The following is a 19,894-nucleotide window of genomic DNA, read 5'->3' on the forward strand; positions in this document are numbered from 1 at the left end:
TAAAATAACCATTTACTGGAGATCACTTCCTCCCATTAAAAGAAAAAATGGATATGTATGCCTGCCCTTAACGGATAAAAAAAATTGGGTCTCCAATAAGGAGTAGTTGGTTATTATTTGATAAAATGGGGCTTTATAATGTACAATAATGATGTAACAGCGGGTGTCAAATAAGTGATTTAACAGGGCTTAATAAGGTCACTTTTTTTCATCACTTCCAAGTGTGTGTGGGGTGGGGGAGAGAAAACAAAACAAAAAAAACACAACCTTGATGTTTACAATGGTCTAAAAGTGCTGAAGGCTGTGATGCCTGTTTCAACAATGAGCCTGGTTACATCATTACATCAAGTTATATGCAAGTCATTTATCTAGAGAGGAAAAAATATAAATATAGAACTAAAGCAACGGTATCTCAGGAGATGTCATTTCAAATAGGAAGTTTGTTTCTTCATACATGGACTCAGACAATTACTAGATCACCAATGACTAATTAGCCGTTTTAATAATAAAAAAATAAAATTATAAGTGCATATTTCGACCACTTAAAACCGCTATTCAGTCATCCTTGAGTGCCTTGACCATTTTGGCTATTCGACATATGTATGGGGTTTGCCAGGCTCGCACCCTGTAGAGATTACTTTGAAAAGTGCAGATTCCTTCCAATTCTACATAGAACATTAGCATATCAAAACCGGCAATAACAAAACACATTGGGAAACTTACAATAGGATAATCTTTGCTTGGCCAAAAATTGCACAGGTTTTGACAGTGAGAGAAAGGGGTTAACTCCTTGCAGCCTACAGCTAAATTACAGTGTTTTCCACCATGACAATCTTTATATCCATACCTATACAGTACTGGATCTGGGTGCAGAAGCAGCTGTTAAGACATTTTTTCCATCCCAGAAAAGAGGCAATTACAGCTGAATAGTAGGTGTGCAACATGGTCACATCACATAAACCCACTGTTGACACTACATTTGATACGTTTAGACCCTATAGTCTAGAGTAGACTATCCAGTCTTACAAACTCAACAATTCCACAAGCGTTCATGTTGAGACATGTCACCCAGGTCTGTCAAACCATTTTTCAGTTAAAGGAACACTATAGGGTCAGGAACACAAAACGTATGCCAGACCCTATAGTGTTAATAGGACTACCTTTTTCTGGCCCTGCCACCAATTTGCCTCTTTGGTGGACATCAGAATTGATCATCTCAGCCCACAGGGAAAGCACTGGATTGGCTGAGATCGCCAAGGAGGCAGAGTGAGGGCCGGACCAAATGCTGGCCAAGCCAAATCAGCACCTCCTCATAGAGATGCATTGAATCAATACATCTCTATGAGGAAAGTTCAGAGTATCCAGGCAGAGCGAGGAGACACTGTGCAGCACTACCACAGGAAGTTCCTCTAGTAGCCATCTGAGGAGTAGCCACTGGAGGGTGTCCCTAGGCTGCAATGTACATACTGCCTTTTCTCTGAAAACCGTCCCTGCAGGCATTTTCATGCAAACACAGTCTATACTCCACAGAACAACTACAATGAGCGGACGTTGTTCTGGCAACTATATAGTGTCCCTTTAAGCAAAAGCAGATTGAATAAACTGCTGGAATTCCAAGATATACTGTGTATTCCGTATGCTCCTGCCAACTTGCATGAATGCAAGGGGTTAACAGATGTGAACTAAAGTACCAGCAAGAGCCAGTGGGAAGTTTCGGTGCTATTTTTATGTTGCTCTGCATAGTGCAGGTTTACATCTATAGTGGCTGCATGGAACCCCTCTTCACAGATTAATCAATGCCATTTTTATTAATCTAAGTGCTCAGCAGCGGCGATCATTAAATAGGCTGCGCCGTCATGTGCCTTGAGCTCCGGAATTAGGGAAAACAGAGCAATACATTTCTGTCAAGGTTTGCCTTACTTTATGTGAGACTTCTCTAGTGAGGAAGTTAAATTAACTTCAGGAACACTGCATGGGGCCAGCTGAAGTCTAAAAAGGTAAAGTGGAATTGAGTGGTATCTAAAATTTAGGAAATTCATACGAAAGGAATATAAATGCTTCTGCACGTCAGTGGTCCATCAATCTGATTCACCAGACAAGCTGTATTTGTTCTTTAAGGGAACCTCCAAGCAAAGCAATGTGTACGTCTGTACCGGCTATGGTGCAAGAAGCCACCGTTTCTCCTGAATTAAGCTTGAAGCAGCAATTTAAGACTGGTTAAAGGGGCAGCATTCATATTCTTGTCACGTTCGATCCAGTGCCATCATGTCCTTTGCTTTGTGGGTGTTAATCTTCTGTAGCATCCACCTCTAGTTCTTCTTTTGTTCCACCCGGTCTCATTTTCTCCTGCTTGAGGACGCTTCCCCCAACCAGGTTAAAACTCCTATGTAGCGGACACCTCCGCCCATGCACAACCTAGCCAGGGCTAGTGGCATTGGCTATGAGGTTACCACAGCAACCACATATGCGGCTTTTTAAAAAGCTAGTACCAACCCAGGTAAAGCCTTCTTCATACAAATTTACTTAATACTTAAAAAAATAAATAAAAATAAAGCCCCTTTCCAATCTTTTGGAAAGCAAAAGATTAAAGGGAATCTCCAGTGCCAGGAAAACAATCAGTTTTCCTGGCACTGGAGGGTCCCTCTCCCTCCCACCCCCCAATCCCCGGTTACTGAAGGGGTGAAAACCCCTTCAGTGACTTACCTGAGGCAGCGGCGATGTCCCTCGCCTCCGCGACGCTCCTCCTGTCCATTGCGTCGGCCGGTGGGCGAGACCGATATCGCCCACCAGCCGAGGGGACCTAATGCGCATGCGCGGCAATGCCACACATGCGCATTTCGTCTCCCCATAGGAAAGCATTGAAAAATAATTTCAAATGCTTTCCTATGGGGTTTTGAGCGACGCTGGAGGTCCTCACACAGTGTGAGGACGTCCAGCGACGCTCTAGCACAGGTTTCCTGTGCTAGAAACCAGGAAGTTCCCTCTAGTGGCTGTCTAGTAGACAGCCACTAGAGGTGGAGTTAACCCTGCAAGGTAATTATTGCAGTTTATAAAAAAACTGCAATAATTACACTTGCAGGGTTAAGAGTAGTGGGAGTTGGCACCCAGACCACTCCAATGAGCAGAAGTGGTCTGGGTGCCTAGAGTGTCCCTTTAAGTCATGCTGCGCAAGTTAAAATTTAACTTAAATTCAAATTTAAATTAAATTCTCCAACGCCAAATTAATTCTCGGTCTGGTTTTCAAATCCTGAAAATACCAATTTAAAAATATATATTTCTTACTCCTAAAGGACTTTTTTAACCCTGCTTTTCTGAGGAGAGTTATCTGAAAAAGGTCTGAACATTAACCGATAGCCTCAGATCATTCTGTATTACATTTTGCCTACCAAGCTGCTCAGTATACAACGGAGGCTAGAAATCGATCCACAGAGCCTCCATGACAATATTTTTAGGGAAAAAGAAGTTTGACATTTGAAAGTAGGTAATAACAGAGAGAGCAGTGTGGTTCGAACGAGTGAAGAAAGGTGTGGGGGGGGGGGGGGGGGGGGTAATTTGGGGGGCGGAGAGGGAGAAAATAAGAATAGAGAGGGGGAAAAAAATTCAGGTATATTAAAAAAACAGTTAAACGAACGATAAAAGTAACACAATTAAGAAAACTTAATTCATTGGCCACAGTAAGCAATTTCAGGAGCAAAAAATAAATAAATTCCAGTTTCACTTTATATGCTCTAGTGACATTGAATAGCCCAATTGGAATTACAAACCAGAAGAACTGATTTCACTTACCTGGGAAACCAATTGAGGCCAAGGTGTTCTGTTTTAGAGTACAATATTCTCTCCAATATGTCATAGAGTGGCCTCCAGGGTAACTGCAAATCATCCCTCGAAAGAAGCTCTTTCTTCCTAGAATTGGTGTAGGGTGAACTGTTAACTTCAGGTACAAGTACATCCCATTTTCTATTACATAAACTCACTACCATCTAGAAAGGATTTAAATGCAGCAAGTAGATCATAAGGTAGAAGGAGAGAAATGATTACAGAGACAGACAGGCTAAGAAATGCACTAAAAAAAAAATATATATATATACACACACACAATAAGTTTTCCTTAAGGAGATTAAACCACAACTATCAAGACATGGCATATGGGGGGAAGGGAGAGGAAAAATAATATGCATAAACATTTTCTACAAAGGGATTGCAAAATGCATTTTCATATTACTACTCAGAAATGTGGGATTTACGCATAACTATAGCCTTCATCTTAGAGTACACATCGAAATTTGCACATCTTTGAAATGGAAGGCGAGAAGGAAAAAAAGCCTGGCTGATCCTACAGCTTGTATCATCTGTTATTTAGAAGCAAATTCCCCAATGTAAAGTTGTAGCAAGAAGTCATTTGCCTTTTCAGCAAAGTTCAGCCAACAATTCTGCTTACTTGAGATTTCTTAGAAAACAACCTAAATCTCCAAGTTTATTTGAGCAGTCACATTCCTTGACATTTTTAATTTACTTATAATACCTATACAGGTTTTCATCGGGGATCGATCTAAATACAGCTTGCCAATCCTGCATTTCTCCTTATCTAAACTTGGATTGGATTGGATGTCTCTCCAATCACAGTCTCCCCAATGCAGCTCAATGATTAGCGCATTTAAAACAATCAACACTTGTAGTTGCTAAAGTGCAAAATGTATTCAAAAATAAATAATGATACACTTACTGTGTCCCTATTTCAGCTGCACTTCCCCAGTCAGCCAGCAAAGAGCTGTGCAGAGACCAAGACCAGGATCCACCTATCAGGAGCCTCATTCTGCTGTATGGGGTCTACCATTAACACATAAACCGGGGATATATAGCTGAGCTACCAACAGCAGCTCCGATAATTAAATCTGTATCATGGGTGCCATCAGCGTAACTGGAGCTGAGTTGAAAACTACACGATGCAGCCCCTACTCAGGACACAGCTGGGATCTTTGGGGCGAGGTATGACACTTCCACCCGCAGCAATATACAAGCGATTACACAATATGAAAATATAGCAATATGCTGCTCTACTGAAACAGATTTTGCTACATTGGAATATGAATGTTATTGGCCTCAGGCCTGCCTTTCAGTCTGTGTAGTGAAAGGTGATAAAAGAAATGGTCTCTCACTTACTTTAATAGGTTTATTAGCAAACGTGCAAATCCATGCATCATACTGATTTCCAGTTTTGGGATAGTCACCATCTCGTACAACAGCTTGACAAAAAGCACATGGTCTTCTTTACTGAACTTCCGTCCATAGAGTCGAATATACCTAGAAAAGAACACACAACGCCATGAAAAAGCAGGTTCATGCAGAACATGTTTACAACTATTAGGTTTCTAGTATAAAAAAGTACCACGCACACACACTACTGTACATCAGCGATAATTACTCTAAGTAAATGCAAACTTCGAGTACAATACATTTCCCATGGTGCTAAATCAGCAGCCAGGCTGACCCATCATTGGGAATCTAATTCAGAATAACTGCATGTGGCAAAGAGGGATACAGCTGTGCCATCAGAACATATTACTCTCCAGAAATAAAAATGCTATACTATCAGGTAAAAGGCATTATAGGGTTTTATTGTGCATTGTCAATGCTGTAACTGTAATCCTGACTACACTTTACATGCAGAGTATGCAAGGCACAGCAACACATCCAGGGTTATTCCCGAATGTGAGAATTCACATTAAATCTCAAATTGAAAAAGACACGACTTTAGCTTAAAGGGATACTATAGTGCCAGGAATGCAAAGCTGTATACCTGGCACCATCACTCCCTGTGCCTCCCCCCTCCCCTGTGCTCCCGCATGTAAATAAAGGGTTAGAAACTATTAAGTTCCTTAACTGAAGCCAGCACGGATGTCCCTTGGTGCTGGGTTTGCACTCTGCCCCCTCTGACGTACTGCGAGGAGCAGGCGCTACTGTGCATGCGCGGCAAATGCCATGCGCGCATTAGACCTCCCCATAGGAAAGCATAGAATCAATGCTTTCCTATGGGGAAAAAAAAAAAAAAAAAAATCGGACACTGGGTGTCTTCATGCAGAGCATGGGGGCGTCCAGTGTCAAATACCGGACCAAAGGTTTGTTTCAATCAAGAAAGCACCCCTCGGTGCCCACTGAAGTCAGACTTTGAGCTGCAATGCAAACATTGCACTAGGTGCAATAGGGACCCTGCAGTCAAACCACTTCAATGAGCTGAAGTAGTCTGGGTGCCCATTATGTCCCTTTAATGAAGCAGTTTGGGTGTATAGGCCATGCATCTGAGGAATTTACTTCTACATTTTAATGCCTATAGCATTCCTTCAAGGACAGTATAGCCGAATTGAAAGAATAACGGACTTAGAGATTTATTTTCCAATCACCTCTTTTGGCCTTCAATTTGAAATTCACTTTGATTTCTCACTTTTGTAAAATAACCCAAATATGGTCTCAGTATTGCATTTCGAAATAAGATTCTCTGCATTAAAAAGGATCTCTCTAAAAGCTAAAACAGACAATCATATGCTTTAAACAAATTGATATTTGTCCCATTATGATCCAACAGCTGACAACTAGAAACACCCCATGCCCTAGAATACCTAGTTTAAAATGTAAAAATGTAAAGTACTAACATATCTGCTAATATTGCTGATCCATATATATCTGGTATACAAGAAATTGTAAAACCAGATTTTGCTAATATTTTATACATCATTTAAAAAAAATAAAAAAATGGAAACAGGAACTTGTCAAATGGAATGGTGTAGCTTTATGGGAGGTTTATCATATTCCTTAGGATTAGAGTAAGTGTTCTTTAAATATAATTGCTTATAATAAGAAGCACCTTGCTAACCAACAGCCCTGAAAATATACATTTTCAATAAGTGTCGGTGCTGAAACAAGAGATGCTGTCCACAGTTCGTCAGCAGAAAGCGGAGACACAGATTGCAGAGACCAATATACCCCATGTCAGCAATGCAACAGTAGAAAGTTGCCAGAAGCAGGTACAAAACTTAGAGTGAATGCGTGTAAGTAAGTATATAAAACAAAAACCACACCATGCTATTAAGCTTTTCTTCCAGCAGGATTTTCTATTGAAACAAATGCGGTTTAAGGTGTAAGCATCCCTTATGAACAACAAAACAAGTCAATAAGATTAGTTTTAACAAGCATACATGAAGCATGCTCTCAAGAGAGCAGAATACAGCGAGGGCCAATATGCCCTTCAGCACGTCTGGGAACTACGTGGCTGTTTAACATGTAAAGCTCAGTGCTAGATAACAAACAGTAGTCAGCTTTACCAAGAGATCACACTCTAAAGATGGAAGCGGTAAGCTCAGAAGGAATGGGTAGAAGAACCATAGTCAAATGGGCCATTAACATACAAATAAGTCACTCATACAGGCAAAACCAGAGCAACAGAACAAACACATTCGACCAAGAATACACAAAACACTAATTATGTCCCTGAGCTATGGGTTAACATATTAAACAAAGTGATCGTAAAGAAACAGTCATATCCACAGGGGGATCCTGGTACCCAGAATAATAAAGTTAATGCTAGTACTACACATACAGAGGGAAGGTGAACAGCCTAGTTGCCACATCCCCTAAAGCGATTTGGAGCCCTCTTTGAAATTGGTGTTAATTTTGCATTCCATGGCCGATTTATTGTGTACAGTAGAACTTTTAGTAGCATCTTCTTCTAGATTTGCCGGACGAGAGGTGCCCAGTGTTACTGAGGATACAAAGTCTTTAATTACATTCCAACAAGGATTATTTACAAGGATCATGCAGCTACCCACACAGAGGTGCAAATTACTAAAAATGAATAATGAAAAAAGGTCTCCGGAATTACACATAAGTATGCACTGGGTTATTCACCAACATGACAATTCAAAGTGAGAGTTTAAGTAGCTGAACTGTAAGCATATCTGACCGCTATATTGGCCTTAGGTCTAAATATTCACTTTGAATTCTCATTTAAGCAAAAAACCCGGATAGCTATAATGGGCAATGACACATAACCACAGATTACTGTGGTAAAAATAAATAAATAGTTAAATAAATAATAATAAAAAAATAAAAAAACTTCTACATATCCTGTACAGATAATGCAAATCAGACAGACAAAGGGGCTAATCTAGGTGTTCCAAGAGATCCACATTTTAGGATATACTGATATTTGGCAAATAGGGTTGGGGAGAGGGGAATAGGGGGTTGTATTCTGCAGTAGCTTTAGTGATAAGTTGGCTGGTGTACACAGCACAGGTAAGCAGCCACCACTAAAAACTCAGCAATGCAAAAGATTAGGGGCATAGAATTTAAAATATGATAGAATATACAATATATATATATATACACACACACACACACACACACACACACTTTTCAGAGAAAGGGCAGTGTTTACATTGCTGCCCAGGTACACCTTCACTGGCAGTCAGACAGCCCCTAGAGGTTCCGCACTGACATTCAGCACCTCCACACTCTGCATAGAGACGCTGCACTTTCCCTATAGAGATGCATTGATTCAATGCATCCCTATGAGGAGATGCTGAATAACCAGCGTGGCGTTTGGCTCTGCCCCCCACCTCACCTCCTCGGCTGAGATCATCAGAATTGACAATCTCCAATACAATGCTTTCTCATTGGATTTTTTTTTTATGTCAGCCAAAGAGGGTGATTGGGGCAGAGCCATCGCTGGCATACCCACGTAGCACTGGAATTAAGGTTTAACATTAAATACATATATACATAATTCACACAGAGACATGTACATACTAGTATAGAGGGGGAGGGAGGGGGGGGGAGAAAAAAAAACCACAGACGGGTAAAAATTCAATAAGTGCAACATTAAATATTTACTAAACTATAAATATAACAGGAGTATAAATGTGTTGTTTTAAAACTGGCTGCCTTCAAATATACATTAACTATTTAAATAATTAGCAATACGTCTAAAGCATCAAAAGGCTGAACTCAAAAAAAAAAAAACATTCAATAAAAGAAAAAGAAAGGATTAGCACATTGCAGAAAGCTGACACTGTCTGCAGGACTTTCTACAGACAGGTAAAAGCAAGAAAGCATTTAGTTTGACAAGAGCAAACATTCTGAAGATAAAGGCAGAAAACATGTTCATTGGGGTACAAATAGCATGCAGGCTACACGTTATTTCATCTCAAATCGTTAAATCGCTAAACTGTGAACTGCAAGGAAGTGAAAACCGAACTGTAAAATTTAGGCAAAAAGAGCAAAATTTGCTAAATTATTTTAGCTAAATAAAGCAGTTTTAGTGTATAGATCATTCCCCTGCAATTTCACTGCTCAATTCACTGTCATTTAGGAGTTAAATCACTTTGTTTCTGTTTATGCAGCCCTAGCCATACCTCCCCTGGCTATGATTGACAGAGCCTGCATGAAAAAAAAAAACTGGTTTCATTTTCAAACAGATGTAATTTACCTTAAATAATTGTATCTCAATATCTAAATTGAACTTTAATCACATACAGGAGGCTCTTGCAGGGTCTAGCAAGCTATTAATATAGCAGGGAATAAGAACATCTTAATTAAAGAGAACTTGGAATAAAGAAAGCCTAAATAGGGTTCTCTTTACAGGAAGTGTTTATGGGAGGCTGTGCAAGTCACATGCAGGGAGGTGTGACTAGGGTTCATAAACGAAGGGATTTAACTCCTAAATGGCAGAGGATTGAGCAGTGAGGCTGCAGGGGCATGTTCTATACACCAAAACTGCTTCATTAAGCTAAAGTTGTTCAGGTAACTATAGTGTCCCTTTAAAATTCACCAGCCAAGCTATAGTAGTTAAAAAAAAAAAAATTTAAAAAAAGTGTCTGCATTCGCATACTCAAACATAGCAGCCACGCCGTCAGAGATGTTTTCAACTTACCTGGGGCTCGGCAGGCAGCTACCCAAGTGTCCCTCTGTTCCGGTCCCCAGAAGGTGCGACATTCTTAAGAACGCTGGCCGCTGCAGACCGGATTTTTATAAAGAACTTACCTTCGTCCATATCAAAGATGGCATCGACGTGTGTGCGGCTTCACGTCAGACGCGCGCACACGTTTTGGGGTTAGAGACAGCCAATTACAGACCAAGGAGGGTTAAATAAACCCAAATTACCTTTTTTGTCAGTGCCCTGTCGTGGTTTCCCTTTGCTGGTTATCCAAGAGAGTGTTTCTGATCGTATTATTTCTGGTATTTGACTTTGGCTTCGTTATGGACTTTCATGATTTCTGGTATCCTTGACTTTCCCTCGTCGTTGTGTCTCATTCTGTTTCCCTGACCTCGGCAAGAAGTTTGACTATTCCGCGGTACATTAAGTCCGGCCATTGTAAGGTCCGATGAGACGTTACCCTTAGTCCTTGGTGTGATACTATTTCTGCATGCTGGATCAACTAGTAATCCTGACACTTCGTGAATAAATCCAAGATAAAATGGTCAAATATTCACAGCACTTTAACAAAAAAATATTCTCCAATATTATTGGAGACAGGTTTCCAACTGTACATTTCTGATGATTTTACACTTTTTTTTCTTAAAATCACTTAAAATGTTACCATACAAACATTTCTAACATGATTCTATCATATTGTGATAACATTGTTGCATTTCTCACCCACCCTCCCCAAAGATTTTGTCTCTTGCGATCCCACACGAAAAACGTCTGCCCAAACTAGCAAACACACCAGTTCACCAAATAACCACAAAGTAAGATCATGGGAAGCTTCACACATGCCTTCTGAACATCTAACTTTGATATAATCCTAGATTAACTGCTGTGTGGCTCATAATTCCGCCACTCACTACATCATTCAAAATGTTTTTTACAAAAATAAAAGAAAAGCGTATTTACCCCCTATGCTAGTGAGGGACCATAAACTCAAACAGGAACAGAACATGCAGCAAGCAGAATGCAATCACATCAGTTTGAATGATTATCTTAAATATATCGGCATGTGGTATTGCCAAACTAAATGCTAACTCATGAAATTGAAGTGAAAGGGGGTGAAAAAGTACCAATGTTCCAGGCTCACAACACTGTTTGACCATTAACTTCACAGCGTATTCGATACAAAGACATAAAAGAGCAAATAACAGGCTTATCGAAAGTTAGAATGTCGCCCTCTCACACTACTTTTAGACCATTCATCTGAATGAACACAAAAACAACTAAACAAATTACAAAAAAAAAAAAAAAGTAAACTGCCCACACATAATTATTACATTGATGGAAGACTACTGCATGTAAGACATGACAAAACATGGCTGTTCGCGTGTAGCTTGTACTATTGAAGAATAACGATTCCAGCAGCAGAAAGCCTCGAACAGTGTGATTTACGGCAATTTATAACTTAATTACGTTTTATTTTCCCTTTGTTCCTGGACTTTGCAGGGTGTGGGCGTTTGTCTAAACCGAATAGATACTGTGAAGCCATGTATATTATTGATCCAATGTATCTCTATGAGGACATGCAGACTGGCAAAGTGTGGGAATTTGCCACATATGTGCAATAGCCTCCCAAAGGGAAAGCATTAGATTGGCTGAGATCAAGATTGAGGTCTCAGCCATAGGGGCGGGAGCAGCCGCGGCAAGTAAGAAAACTTACGTTTCAACGCGATCTGAGGAGTGCCAGGAAGCTAAACTGTTAGTTTAACACTATATAGTCTTAGGAATACAGGTTTGAATTCCTGACACTAGAGTTCGTTTAATGTTGCATAAGTTACCTGACTTCTTAAAGAGGACTTGCTGGTTCCCAAGTAATTGGATGATGTACTTACTAGATATTTAGCAAGACTATGCTTTGATGCAGGGCTCGACAAATCCCAGGCGCCTGGGATTTGTCTGCCCTTTAGTGGGCGGCCAGCTCGGGGAGCATTGTAGTCGGCCGCCCTTTCTGGGAAGCATGGAGGCGGTCGGCTAAGGGAGCATTGTAGCCAGCCGGCCGGCTAGCCAACCGCCCCAGGGCATATCAAGGTGATTGGAAAAGGTGGCGCGCAAGAAAGCAGTGATCTTCCTGGAGCTCCTCTCTGCTCCCTCGTGCAGTATATTGATGCCGGGTCCTAGAAAATGTAGTCTTTCCAGCCTCTGCATCACTACAGGGAGCAGAGAGGAGCTGCAGGTGGATTACTGCTTTCTCGTGAGCAAAAAGATACAGCAGTCCCACTGGACCCCAGGGAAAGATCCCAGTTGCCTATTAAATCCTATCAACCAGATTATTAATTACTACAGGTAACTGCAACTACAGATATTACAGTAGTAAACTACAAGTAAAAATGGTAACATTGTAATAGGAAAATTAATATGTAGTAAAAAGGTGGAAGGAATCCGATGAGGTATCTTCTGAATCCCAGTCCATACCTTAAAGCTGCAGTTTTTAAATGAAGATTCTTTATTGCAAAGATGGAAGTTAATAGACAGTTTAAATGGATAATAAACTGTGCGAATTCAGGTTACATCTTGTAATAGTGTTGTTCTCTCAAATCGGTAAAAGGGGCAATATAGTGTCAGGAACACAAACGTGCATTCCTGACACTATAGTTCTAAGATCACTATTTAGGCCAGGCATAGGCAACTGTCGGCACTCCAGATGTTTTGGACTACACCTTCCATGATGCTTTACCAGCATTATGGGGGATGTAGTCCACAACATCTGGAGTGCCGAAGGTTGCCTATCCCTGATTTAGGCAGTTAGGAAAGTAGGCCAAAGGTTCTGCTGTGGTTTTAAAGCAGGTATTTTAGCAAAATCACTTTTTTTTTTACACAAAACAGATCAGTGTAGTGGTTATGTTGATAAGATTATCTGGATGCAGTCCCCTAGATTTCTGCCAAACCATTTAGGAGGGGTTTGACAAAATAAACAAAAACAAAGAGTACACAAACAGAGAAAGAGGGGAATTATGGTTGAACAAACATGACAATTACATAACACAATGCACTTTCAAATGTCTAATAGGATATATATTATGATGGGCGCTATAAATGCTATTTATCCAGTCGTTTTTGTAAAACAGATGAATTAGTCAGTTCCTCAAACACGTTAAACTGACATCTTGCCAAAACTTGTTTTTATGTAATTACCACATTATTATTAACAATGTATCACACTGTAGGCCACATTTTCCATGCAGCCTTTATTCATAAAAAGGGGGGGTGGGACACACAAAAGCATGAAAGAAAAAAATAAAATAAAAATGAAATTTAATACTCCAGAGGAGACTGATCACAATTTCTTAATATGTTATATTATATAGACAACACAATCATATTCTATATGAAAACTCTTCTGAGGTCTGAGTCTCCTGCATGATAAACTCCACAAGTGATTGTACGCATTTTAAGATGCATTAAAGATGCCCATGTGCCTGATTAGTTTTAGTTCGTCCAAACAAGATCTCAACATTTTCCCAAACATAATAAAACCCTGGAAAATATGACAGCAAGAGAACATGTTGTGTATCAGCTTTGGTTTCAGATAATTGGAAAAAAAAAATAAAAAAATCAGTCCCCGACTATGTCCATCGAAGAAAGCCAAATGCAGAAAACACCCGGGTTAAAAATAAATAAATAAAACACAGACCTCTGGCAAAGCAGGATCACAATGTCATAAAGTGTAATTCTATACAGCAGGGATTGCGTTGTACATCAGCTGTTTGTCAACATCTCACATGATGTTTCAGGTGATTTCATATTGAAGGCAAGTAATTCAAACCTATTTAAATATCACCTAGCATATGCTTTTTTTACCCTCTCTGTGGGTTCGATATTGCAGAAAACACATTGCTCAATCTCCGAGAGCGAGGGAACAAGTCAGGACTGTTAGAATAAAAAGTGCAGAGTAAAACCGAGTCGCAATAGGGTTAGACCATTCTGTGTCAAAGATTCTCACTAGTAAAGTGTTAACATCAATGTAACATGTAAAAGGACAGGTTGTACAATCAGAACGCGTCAGCAAATGACAGACTATCCAATCCATCCCAAAGCTGCCATCTTGTCCACTTTATTGGGCCATTTAAACAGCAGAAGGTCACGCACACATGATTTTTGGGAAATCAAGTAGTTGGTTCAGTCACTGCAACACTATTACAGTAGGAAATCCCACTGGCATTATAGCAACCTCTGTAACTGTCCATTGCTGGTCATAGTGAATAGTGGGGTAGAGTGTAGGACAGGTATGGGGTGGTTTTTCACGGAATTTCACAGCAAGAGTGGCGCATAAATCCAATAATCTGATTGGCTAGGGATCATCAAGAACGTGCAGCACTGCAGGTATATACAAGGCATTAGTTTTGGTGAGCTGAATATTTTCCCTCAGCTTGCCAAGACAAGCATCCCATCCACCCTACTAATAGTCTGCCGTAGCCTTGAAGTCATGGCGCCAGGTTGCCTCCAATTTTGGGGGTGGACAGAGGCGCAATGATAATCTGGATCGCAGTGCATATTGTATTGGTTCAAAGGGAAAACTATAGTGCCAGGAAAACAAAGTCACTTACCTGATTCCATGCGGCAGGGGAGACCTAGTGCGGCTGTATCTACCAGACAGCCACTAGAGGTGCTTCTGGTCCGCTAACTGACACTGGACGTCCTCACACTCTGAGGACATCCAGCATCAGGCATTTCCCAATTGGAAAGTATTGATTCAATGCTTTTACTTGGGCTTGGGGGGGGGGGGGGAGGCTAATGCACATGTGTATTAGCGACACCTCGTTGAGTGACGTCTGAGGAAGAAGAGCCGTGACCCAGCTCCAAGGAACATCGGTGCTGGTATCAGGTAAGTAAATAAAGGTGCGGGAACAAGAGGGAGGGGGGGAGGCAGAGGGAGCTTTGTATTCCTGGCAATATAATATCCTTTTAAGGGACCTGGAACACTGGTCTGAGTGCCTGTAGTTTCCCTTTAACCCCTTAAGGACCAAACTTCTGGAATAAAATGGAATCATGACGTGTCAGACATGTCATGTGTCCTTAAGGGGTTAAGCTTAGTTTTAACATTATTTTAAGGTTTATTCAATTTTGGTTATTATTGGAATTGTTATGTGCAATACAACCTGTTAAATAAAAACTACAGTCTTTATATTCATTCACAGTCTGTATATCTTTATTTTAGGTTATTGCTATAATACATTGCATGCAACAGACATGTTGAAAATTAAATACTTACTATCCAGGAATCACACACACACACACACACCACAATTTTTCTTGTCCTTTACAGCAGAACAGCCACAATTCTATTTACTTAGTCCCCTCGTGTGAGAAAAATCACTGATGGCTAAATAAGGAAGGAATTCTAGAGCAAAGTCTGTTGGGCACACAGGCACGTTGAATAAAAGTTTTCGCTAAGCATTAGGGCTTTATACACAGTTGTGGCTCTGAAGTGGGATGTGCCTATATTTAGCATAGTATTCTTAGAAATGATTTGCAAGTAGTGCTTGTATTACAAGGAATTTGCCATCAAATATATAACAATCATAATACACAAACAGGCACTGCAATAGTAAATAAATGACACAAATGTCGTTAGATAATCCAGTGACTGAGCAAAATCAATTCAAAAACAGTGACAGTGCAAACGCGGTGACCCTTAGAAACAGGAAGTAAATTAAAGAACAGAGTGTGCCCACACATGGGACTGGCTTATGGACCGTTATAGGCACACAAAACAGACACATTGGCATTTTGAATAAATGGTTGTCATATGCACACGGTATTACTCAATCACTGGTAGAATTCACAAGGGGGGGAGAGGGGAGCAGAAAGTTACTAGCATACCTATGGTAGAAAATAATGTAACCCATTAGTTGTTTTTGTTTTTAAGGAAAGTGTGTGATTGCATAACAGAATGAGTAGCGGAAGACACCTTATAACACAATCATGATATTGCTTTAGGTTAAGTACAACTTATAAACATAGGGGTTTATTTAAAAAAATAAAATAAAAAAACACACACACACACACACACACACACACACACAACAAAATTTCAGCAAAATCAAATTGTAAAACATGGATCACATCATCCAGATCATTATAGTCAAAGCTCAATTTATTTTTTAGACTGAGTTTTGCAATTCGTTTTAATTCACAGTTTAGACAAAACCCACAAACGTAAATGTTTTTCCACCACAAACAAAATCACATTTTATGCATGGGACTCGTGTTCATGATCCAGCGAATGCCTTTATTATCCATTGAGATACAGTAGGAGGGAGCACCCCTGGCAAGCAGAGGGTTAAACAGGAGCGCTATGCCTCTGTAAAGTTGAGAATAAGGCTAATCTAAATATCAGACAAATGCAGAGGTCACCATGATAACAGATGTACAAAATCAAAGATGGCCTATGTAGGTCACTTTGAAAGCTGATCATCACACAAGCTTCACGGTTTTATGCTGTTCTAATATGTGCATGACTCTGTATTAAAACAGAAGGTCACACATACAGACTAAAGGCCTTCACATACAGAACAATACACGAACATCCATGTCCAGTTCAAACAACTGTAATGATACCGGCAATATTACTTTGATTACAATAATATATATTGTTCTATTCATTTTATACAGGGCAGAGAACAAGCTCATTGTCGGATGTTGCAGCCACTGTGTTAGAGGTCAAATGACCTGGCACAGGAAACTACTGACAAGACATTTATATTACACAGACACATGCAAGGTGACCAGATGCCAACATGCAATCGTGATGCTTATAAACAAAAACACACACACCCATAGTGCAGCATGGATTTTGATGCCACGTAGTATACATTTCAAACACCCTTAATATTTAAAGGAGAAAAATTCTGACCACTATAATAACAGCCATGGCTAACCTTTGGGAACCCAGATGTTGGTGTAATGCATAGAAATCTCAGGTGTCAAGATTAGTAATTGAAATATACAGTGCCGTGCAGAATCAAACATTTTCATAACTATACCCTCGGAAAAAAAAAAAATCCAGTATATTGATATTACTAGGCACAGATCCAGTCTCACGCAGCCAGTCTGGCGAGGGTTCTACATTGCATTCAAAGAAGCGTGCTTAAAATTACATTAACTGCACCCTGCTGGGTAGCATTGACTTTAACATAACCCAGTGGTAAATATTTCCCATAACCGGGTCCTCTCAAAGGAGAAAGCCCTTGACTTGGAAAATAGTGGGTGGGGGGTGTGGACTCTGCCTAATTCTCTTTATTGGGAAGAGACTTATAACATATACAAGGTAGCAATTATTATAATGTCATCTTGTATACATTTCAATAATCAAGTCCTTGTAAATGTTTGGGATATATATATATATATCTCTCTCTCTCTCTCTCTCTCTCTCTCTCTCTCTCTCACATACACACACTATTTACCAAACTGCATATTTAGAGGTTTTGTCAAGCACCTGGCACACATTTGGTGGCACAGGATTACAAGCATACAATGGGTGGCACAGTCATCACAAAGATATTGTCACACATACTGCCATTAGTAGGATAGCGAAAGTACCCATGGACACAGATGGTGCCCCAGACATTGCCTGGTGCAGCTTGGCACAGACACCTTGGCTCACACCAAGACACGAGCATAGCTATACACTGATCATAAGCACCCTGGCAAAACAAATGGTGGCACAGGCATTTCCATACATAGAATAGCACAGGTACCTAGGTGGTGATAGAGGTACTGTCATGCACAGGTTAATACAGGCACAGCTAGTGGTAGAGGAACTGACATAGATCGTTAAAGGCACCATGGCACACAGGTAGTGGTGGAAGCACTGCCATTAATAGGATGGCACAGCATCCTGACAGTTGAAGAAGCACTGCAATTCATAATATGACAGAGGTACCATGGCATACAGATAGTGATAAAGTTACCTCTATTCATACAGTGGCACAATACACTAGCAGACAGTAGTAGAGGCACTGCCATTCACTGGATGGCACACATGTGGTAGTGAATATAGGATGGCACAGATAGATGGTGGTAGTGGTTATAGTGATGGCACAAAGACAGAGATGGTTATAGTGAATGGATAGACGTTGACAGTGGCTATAGCGAATGGACAGATGGTGGCAGTGGTTATAGCGAATGGACAGAAGGTGATAGATGATGGTAGTGGATGTATAGATGGTGGTAGTGGTTATAATGGATGGACAGAAGGTGGAAGTGGTTATAGTTAATAGGGGATAGATGGGGTAGTGGTTATAGTAAGTAGGGAATAGAAGCTGGTAGTAGTTATAGTGAATAGGGGATAGATGGTGGTAGTGGTTATAGTGAATAGGGGATAGATGGTGATTGTGGTGGTAGTGGTTATAGTTAATAGGGGATAGATGGTGGCAGTGGTTATAGTGAATAGGTGGGGTGGTGGTTATAGTTGATAGAGGATAGATGTTTGTAGTGGTTATAGTTCATAGGGGAGAGATGGTGATCGATGGTGTAGTGGTTATAGTGAATAGATGTTTGTAGTGGTTATGGTTAATAGATGACAGATGGTGATAGATGTTTGTAGTGGTTATAGTGGATGGATAGATTCTGGTAGTGGTTATGGTTAATAGATGACAGATGGGGTAGTGGTTGTAGTGGTTATGGTTAATAAATGACAGATGGGGTAGTGGTTGTAGTGGTTATGGTTAATAAATGACAGATGGGGTAGTGGTTGTAGTGGTTATGGTTAATAAATGACAGATGGGGTAGATGGTGGAAGTGGTTATGGTTAATAGGTGACAGATGGGGTAGTGGTTATGGTTAATAGATGACAGATGGGGGGTAGATATTTGTAGTGGTTATAGTTAATAGATGACAGATGGGGTAGTGGTTGTAGTTAATAGATGACAGATGGGGTAGTGGTTGTAGTTAATAGATGACAGATGGATGTAGTGGTAGTAGTGGTTATGGTTAATAGAGGTTTGTAGTGGATGGATAGATTCTGGCAGTGGTTATAGTGAATAGATGACAGATGGGGTAGTGGTTGTAGTTAATAGATGACAGATGGATGTAGTGGTTGTAGTGGTTATGGTTAATAGAGGTTTGTAGTGGATGGATATATTCTGGCAGTGGTTATAGTGAATAGATGACAGATGGGGTAGTGGTTGTAGTGGTTATGGTTAATAGATGTTTGTAGTGGTTATAGTGGATGGATAGATTCTGGCAGTGGTTATAGTGAATAGATGACAGATGGGGTAGTGGTTATGGTTAATAGATGACAGATGGGGGGACAGGCACACAATAGACAGGGGACTCACGTGTTGAGTTTCCGGGTCCAGAATAGCGCCCCCGGCCACAGCTCCCGCAGGTGCACGGCCCGGCCCAGGCTGCTTTTGATCTGCGCCAGGAGCTCGTTGGACTCCCGGTCCAGCCGGTCGGCATAGGGCAGCAGCCGGTTATAGACGACCTCCTTCTGGGGGACGAAGCCCAGCTGTGCGGCTCTCTCCTCGGCGAAGCTCATGCTGGGAGCCGCTCAGCCCGCTCCGTGTAGGTCACTCACCGGCCTCTCACTCACTGTCTGCTCCCTCCGAGCCAACTCTCAGCCTGCACACCGGTGACGAAGCAACCGGAGGGCGGGCACAGACGTCACCCGACACGGCTTCAAAACGTCACTTCCGCCCCTACTTCTACTCCGCGTGACGTATTAACGGGGCGTGTCACTGGAGTGTCAGTCACCGTTACTGTAACTGTCAGCATCAGTCTGCAACAACACTGGGACAGCTCACAGGGCAACAGGGGGCTAGTGTCTACCAGCCACCAACAGGGGGCTAGTGACTACCATTCACCACCAGGGGGCTAGTGACTACCTTCCACCATCAGGGGGCTAGTGACTACCAGCCACCACCAGGGGGCTAGTGAATACCATCCACCAACAGGGGGCTAGTGACTACCTTC

The 19,894-nt window shown here is 41.0% G+C and overlaps 1 protein-coding gene across 1 annotated transcript in view; it reads right to left on the bottom strand.

Annotated features, from left to right (window-relative positions):
* The window catches only part of PSME4 (proteasome activator subunit 4), a 97,988-nt gene extending 78,457 nt beyond the window's left edge, over window positions 1–19,531 (bottom strand). Inside the window, exons 1-3 of the mRNA XM_063443970.1 lie at window positions 19,258–19,531; window positions 5,161–5,301; window positions 3,787–3,903 (exon numbers count right to left, since the gene is read on the bottom strand). Of these exons, the coding sequence (XP_063300040.1) occupies window positions 3,787–3,903; window positions 5,161–5,301; window positions 19,258–19,460 (461 nt within the window). The 5' untranslated portion in view covers window positions 19,461–19,531. The remainder of the gene's footprint in view (window positions 1–3,786; window positions 3,904–5,160; window positions 5,302–19,257) is intronic.
* Window positions 19,532–19,894: the final 363 nt, after the last annotated feature.

The sequence above is a fragment of the Pelobates fuscus genome, chromosome 2, assembly GCF_036172605.1.
Source record: "Pelobates fuscus isolate aPelFus1 chromosome 2, aPelFus1.pri, whole genome shotgun sequence".
In the NCBI taxonomy this organism is placed as follows: Eukaryota; Metazoa; Chordata; class Amphibia; order Anura; family Pelobatidae; genus Pelobates; species Pelobates fuscus.